This window comes from Lingula anatina, chromosome 1 (genome assembly GCF_051362555.1).
Source record: "Lingula anatina isolate TDL-2025a chromosome 1, LinAna3.0, whole genome shotgun sequence".
NCBI classification, from domain to species: Eukaryota; Metazoa; Brachiopoda; class Lingulata; order Lingulida; family Lingulidae; genus Lingula; species Lingula anatina.
In genome coordinates, this window is record NC_141767.1 from 62,446,225 (window position 1) to 62,453,151 (window position 6,927).

The window sequence follows — 6,927 nt, forward strand, 5'->3', positions numbered from 1 at the left end:
GTCATTTTAAAAGCATATCCAAAAGGATCTACCCTTTTTATACTTTTCAAAAATTTTATATCTATATATTGAAGCGATGCAACTTATGTTACAATACATTTGGGTGTGCCCTTGTCTCAACAACCACATTCAATAAAGCTCTACTGCACTGCTGCTGTTAATTACTATTTTTCTCTCACAAACTGCTGCATAAATACAAGCACTAACACAACGTTTCTTTATTCTTATAGTTTATTAAGAAAACAATGTACAAATTGGTCTATAGCATTGTGAATTATTCTGAAAACCTTGTGAAATACCAAAATGTGAGACTGTTGATTTTTTATGTACTTTACAAAAGCATCAACAAACAATTGGAATGAAAAAAGATTGGTCTGTATATGACTACAAAAATGTGAACCATTTATAAAAATTTCTCTCTTATGTTAAAAAATGCTAGAGTATGCATAAAAATATCTAACTCAGTAAAATTTTGATGGTTGTATATCTTATTTCCAAATTCGAGAATTCAAAAATATTGATAGCCACATATTGTGTCATATCATTAAATAAAATATTCATTAAAAATTCAGACACCTTATTCACCATTTCAAAATAAACTGGGAAATGTAATTTTAAGTTGTTTAAATGGTTCGGCTCTATATACTAACACAATATATTTGAAAGAAAATGTTCACATTCCTCCTACACAGTCACCAAAATGCACAGTCACAGAATTAAAAAAAAAAACTTTTAGTTTTCAGGTTCAAGGAAATATCTGACATATTGATCATAATCATTATCTTATATATAATTATCTTAAAATGACATATTGCACATTCATATCACAGCTGCTTTTAATAGTATTTCCATAAGCTTTTTTTTTTTTGTAAAATGGGTGAGTAAGAGTAACTATAATTTTTTACACAACGTTATGCTCTTACTATCAGAATTATTATCTGATATATTCCAGAATAATTCCAGTCACACTGTTTTGCTTCTGATTTGAAAATCAATTTGTTCTTTGGGTCCCCCAGAACTGGTCAGAGTTGGATCCAACTGTGTGCTGCAGACCAGAGGTACAAACTGACTCTCCCTTTGCTTTCTTCAACTCCATTTTCTGCTCCAGATTCTCTGCCTTTCTTTTGATGCCTTGGCTTTTGTTGAACTTCTTGCCAGTTGGAGTGGCTTGTTTGCAGTTGGCTTTTCCCTTTGACTCTTGAATGCAGTAACTGTGATCACAGGACGGGATGACAGTGTACTCTGAAATAAATGATTTTAATGAATTGATATAAAATAGCAAACAAATATTTTCACATTAAAGAAAAGCAACAAAATGCACATTTTCCTTTCCTTACAAATAAAAGGCCAGATAAAACAATTCTCACAAGGAAGCATATCAAGCAAATAAAAAATCTAAATGTAGATATATAAATGTACCTATTTCTGACAGCTGAGGTTTGGTATGTGGTGTTGCAATAGGCTGGGAAACACCAGGAATTTTCCAAGCTGAAAAAACACCTGAACAGCTAGGTTTTCCTTGAATTTCCATAAAGGCTGAAAACAAGTTTGCATTTCATCATAGTATAAAAAAGAATGAGATCAGAATGCAACCATCAGTCCTTGATAAATGTACATTAATTTTTAAATCAAAAACATAACCTCTCTTTATAGTACACCAAAGGTAAAATTTATACGTTTCTGTTCAATGATAAATTTTAATGAATTTACCAAAAACAAAAAAAAAGTCCATATATTTTGGATGGCTCAAAAGTATAAATGTTACTAATGTCAAAGTTCAGTAACTTCAACAGTTTTGAAAATATTGCAAAGAAATTTTGGGATATTTTAGGAAAATGATGTTTTTTATAAATGCTGAAAATTTCATGACTCTGTCTTCTTAGTTTTGGCACAAAATTAAAATTAAATTCTTAAGTGAAAAAATGTCTTGTCGCCCTATGTGACTTCTGGCTGGTATCATTTTCATTGTCATGGCATTTTTCAACGTGCTTTTAATTTGATGATAATATTAAAACTGTTTCACTTGAACACTAAAAATTTTCAGAGTGGCCCAGTAATGTATGAAAAATCTGTGTAAAATCCCAATTCAAAAGCTTATGAACTGTTAAAGTTATTATTGAGCTTTGAAATAAGTAACATATCATTGAGCCACCCGATATAATATCTACTACTGTCAAATCTTACCTGGTGCTGGGACCTCCACTTCTGCCCCTATCATCAGAGCCTCGCCAGAGACAACATGCTGCCTTGTCAAAACAACAGAGGCTGGAAGATCACAATCACTGTTCATGATCACAAGTCTGATACTCTTTCCAGCATTCAATACTGCATCAGAGGTTGAAATCAGTGAGTCAGGATTAGACGTTGAAGAGTAAGGTCCATCAGATAAATCTAGAAAAGGAAAAACTTAATTCACATTATTTCAAGTGGAAGAATATTTACAGTATACCATACTGTTCAAATTACAAACCTTTCAAAATTAATTGTGTACCAAAATATTCAACATTCAGATCAGTTGCAACAGAATACTTCAAATCTATGAAAGACAGAAGTCTTAAATGCAATAAAAACACATATAAGGTCATCAGTATTTTTAACAGCTTTTAAACTATTCCTACAATTTGTTTACCAACTTAAAAATAAAGAAACAAAATAATTTATGTACCATTGAAAGATGGAACAATAGTGGACTGTCTTTTATTCTGCAACACCATCATCTTTTCAGTCTCAGCACTTTCTTTGTCCACAGCCACACCCCCTCTGGCACCAGCCAACCTGAAAAGGGCCTCCACAACATTCTCCACATCAATTTTATGCTTGGCTTTTGCAAAATCCTGAGGAACCATGGGATGCTCTGGGACCTCAGAACCAAGGTGCGCCTTGCACTTAGTAATGTGACTATATGCACTAGCTCGATTGAGCATCAGAAGTCCTTCCAAAGCATTCTCTACATCATACTCATGCTCAAACTGAACACAGGCAGGAGTAACAATACTGGATACAATTGGTTGACAGAAATGTCTGCCACTCTGGGGTAGCCTTGGATTTTCCAGTGCCCAAGGCTTCTTGCATCTTTCTCCTGTATGAGGTTTGTTGATGCCACTTAGCACTGTCAATCCTTCAGCAGCTTCCTTCAAGTTCAAGTCTTCACTTTGTTCTGGTCCAGCTTTGTCTGGAGAACTAGTAAGACCAAAAAATGCTGGTAAAGCACGAGACTGATTAATTTTCTGCATCTGTGATGCACTTTTTAGCAGCAAAAGTCCTTTGGCTGCTGCCTCCATTTCATTCTCAACTGTATCCTGTACACTCATGCTCCGAGTCATAGCTGGAACTTGTTCCCAGTTCTGGGAAGATTTGAGCATCAACAGGCACTCTACAGCCAACTTCATGTCCTTCCATGTATCATACTCAGCTCTGATTATCTCTAAAGAATCTGAAGCAACAGTTCGTCTTGATTTTGGCCCGTAGAAATTTGAAGACTTTTGACTTGCATTGGGGTATTTGTGTGGTTTTTGACTGTTCTTTGCAGATTTTTGCAATGCTGTTTTCTTTATAGTCTCAGCTTTTGCTGGTAAAATAGAGGTGTGATAGGCCTTCATCCCTCCACAACCACATGAACAATATTTGCTTGGGGCCTTCAAGGCTCTTCCTGTCATTATCATCACCTAAAAAGTAAAATTAAAAGAAATTTTTAATCCTCCAGTGGAGTTCTGCATTTACTGCACTGAGTGTTTTCCTAGTTTACTTCTTTTTTTTATTGTGAATTATGGTAGAATTAATCATACTTTAAATACTTCTCCATCAAATTTTTTGATAGCCATAACTATTACTGTGAAATGTATGTTGATTACTAGTAGTCATTCTGTTGCATTTTACAAAAATATCTTTTAAATAAAACTTAGGTTTTAATAAAACCTAAATTTATTACTATATCTTAGTACTTGAAGATTCTACATTATCAACGATTTAAAGGACCGAACAAAGAACTTACAATGAAAGACTAAAACAGCGATGAAATTCTGCTGTCTGCAACGTATCATCAACAAGGAACCGAAAAACGGCATGTCGTTATTGTTTTATGACGCTTGTTTCTGGGAAGTGCTTGTGTTAGTAAAATTAGACAATAATAATAATAAAACCAAATAGCATTATTTTGGGAAATACTGTTAATCAAATTGGGGTTAAGATGACTTCAAATGAACTCACCAATTTGTTCCAGAGGCGTATAACTTAAAAATTGTGCGATATGGAAATATTCTGACGAAGGCCTAAGAGAGCTCGCAGTCAACTGACGTTCTTGACGACGTGTTGATCCGTTGGTTGCCTTGACGCTATGCGCATGAGAAAAAGTTATTCGCTTTATATCTATAGTTTTTCTTGTGTTGACAGTACAGATATCAACCGTTTTGGCTATCAGTGATACGCTTTTTTAATACACATATTATCTTTGGTTTTATACATATCCTTTAAATGTTTTTAAAAGTTGTAAAAATGTTTGTTGCCACAACAAAAAATTCTAAAACTGGCAAAAACGTTCATCTATCGGTTGCTAACAACAAATTGTCAGTGAAGAATATTGTGTCATTCTGCAACGTAACAGTAACGTCTAGTGAAAGCCCTGCGTTAAGTTACGTTGCTCTGTTTATCTTCATTAAATCGTTTATGTTTCATTTGTGAGATTGGAAAATATTTGATAGACTTACATATTATAAACGGGGCATACAAAAGTTATAGGCCTACATCTGGGACATTTTGTAGCACAGTTTAGGGACGAAGAAAGACAAGACGTGTATAGTTACTCCGTACACATATTATTTTACAAAAAATAAGGACTTTGTTTACGTGCCGACCTACTGTACGTAGTAACCTACTTGCGACCTAAAGGAAATAAAATTTGAAGCAAGCATGATTAAAAATGTTAAAACGCGTCCTAAGTGTTTCTTAAAACAAGTGACGCGTTTAACACCCAAACCCAATATAGAGGTGCATTTCACATGCTGAAGTGTCAAAAAATAAAAATGAATGAATTCAAAATTGTATTCAATATTTCAAAACATATATGTGTATAGAACAAAAATCCACGACTGTCTCAACTGAAATTCAATTTTAAATTTTTACCATATCTTTAACATTACGCAAAGAGCCCTATATGGTAACGTATGTTCCAAAAAACGTACGGTAACGTATGTTCTTGCCATTTAATTTTCATTTTTATGCCGCGTTCCGATGTTTTTAGTGGTTCAGTCATGGTAAATTAGACATGACGTAAGGACGTTTTTATAAATATTTAAACTGTATCTCAAGGGGCTTTGCGTCAAATGGCTAATACTAGGTAACGTATGTTCCCTAGAAAAAAATGTCAAAATGTTTCATTTTGTTCAAGTACTTGTTTGCAAGAGATACAATGTTTTCTTTTGCTGACTGAACAATATATTGTGGTTGATAGTTTGACATTTCTGATATAATCTTTGGATCATGAAGGGAAACATGTTTATTTAATGCTTATTTTACTGTCGGTAGGGTGTATTTTCCCCATTATTTAATATTCTGTGACAAGCAAACTTAAGTCGCTCAAAAACAATTAACTGGTCTATACAGAAGATTATAATAATTTTTAGCAACGTTATACTTGTAGGAGATAAATCAATGAACAAAACCAGTGATGACTGAATTTCCAAAGTGAGTAGAACGTTTCACAGTTGGACGTTTTGTATTTGTGACAGTAACGTATGTTCCTTTTTGGGGTTAAACGATGAATTATTTTTAATTATTCATGGTTCCAGGAGAGTGAAACTTTTATACATGCTTCTTCATGTGGGACCCTAAAATAATCAAACACAGTTAGCAATCTGTGCAGTAAATATTTTAATAACATGCTTGTGACATCAATTGCACCTCTATATTGGGTTTGGGTGTTAAGAATGTTCGACTGTGTGTAGAGGTAGTCTACATGCACTCTTAATTAATGTTTATATCGAGAAAAGGAGAGTGAATCTATGTAATTGTAAAGGTGTTCAACCTTTATGGTTTAAACAGGAAAAGTTATCTAAATCTTATTGCGAAAAAATAGAAGTCATATAAGGATATACTTTTTGATCATTTTTAAATCTGATTTATAGATATCCAGGTGCTTAGCAAGTGCTAGCATACAAAATTATAATTTTTGCAAGAAATAGCTTATGGCAAAAAGACGTTTTAAGAAGAGAGAACGGTAGCTAGCTAGGCTTTACAGCTAGACCTGTGTGACGTGACAGAGTGCCCTATGATAGAGAATTCTGTCCCCATTAATTTGCACAATCCTAACCTGTATGATAAAATGGAGGGTGGACTCTCTGTTACACGGACCCTCAGTTTCGTCACACTGGGGCTAGTTAACCTTATAGATTCAATTGGGAAGGAGGTAGAGCAACAAAACCATTTAAAGAACAAGCGTCAAGCACTTAGCTACACGTGTAACATTATTATTTTTCAAATATGGGCCGGGACATGTTGGCAATCTATACTTAAATCCAGTTAGTATTCCATGTAAACGCTATGAAATGTAATTTACACATTTTTATTTTATTAAATCTTGGACATAATATTATTATGTCCAAGATTAAATTGATTTTCAGAGTCTATGCTGAATTAGCGGCTCAAATTAGGTAGGTATATTGAGGTTTCTACACGTTACCTTCGATATTAACAAGAGTACAAATAAATATCTATGAATCGAACTTGTATTTTATCTTAAAATAAACGTATAATGGTATAAAAAGGTCTTAATAATGAATGTTAACGAATAATTAACTGTTGCTTTAAAAGTAACTAATAGTTTCAATCACTGGTACATGTAGCTAGGGCCTATTTTCTAATTTTGTAAGGGATTTTTGCAGGATGCACCGTTCCGTATACATGTGTAACCTGGTGTACACCCTAAAATTTTTG

The 6,927-nt window shown here is 33.7% G+C and overlaps 1 protein-coding gene across 3 annotated transcripts; it reads right to left on the minus strand.

The window, feature by feature from the left end:
- Positions 1 to 205: 205 nt before the first annotated feature.
- LOC106170910 (uncharacterized) lies at positions 206 to 4,296 on the minus strand. 3 transcript variants are annotated; one of them, XM_013550949.2, is made up of 5 exons: positions 3,992 to 4,068; positions 2,666 to 3,665; positions 2,185 to 2,391; positions 1,420 to 1,488; positions 206 to 1,242 (listed from the first exon to the last, which is right to left on the minus strand). In XM_013550949.2, the coding sequence occupies exons 2-5, from the start codon at positions 3,660 to 3,662 to the stop codon at positions 992 to 994; spliced, it is 1,524 nt and encodes a 507-aa protein (XP_013406403.2). In that variant the 5' UTR covers positions 3,663 to 3,665; positions 3,992 to 4,068; the 3' UTR covers positions 206 to 991. The 3 variants fall into 3 exon arrangements, with proteins under 3 accessions (XP_013406403.2, XP_086868446.1, XP_086868437.1); XM_087012320.1 differs by lacking the exon at positions 3,992 to 4,068 and adding an exon at positions 4,207 to 4,296 and having other exon boundaries at positions 207 to 1,242; positions 1,420 to 1,536; XM_087012311.1 differs by having other exon boundaries at positions 207 to 1,242; positions 1,420 to 1,536.
- Between the last annotated feature and the right edge of the window lie 2,631 nt (positions 4,297 to 6,927).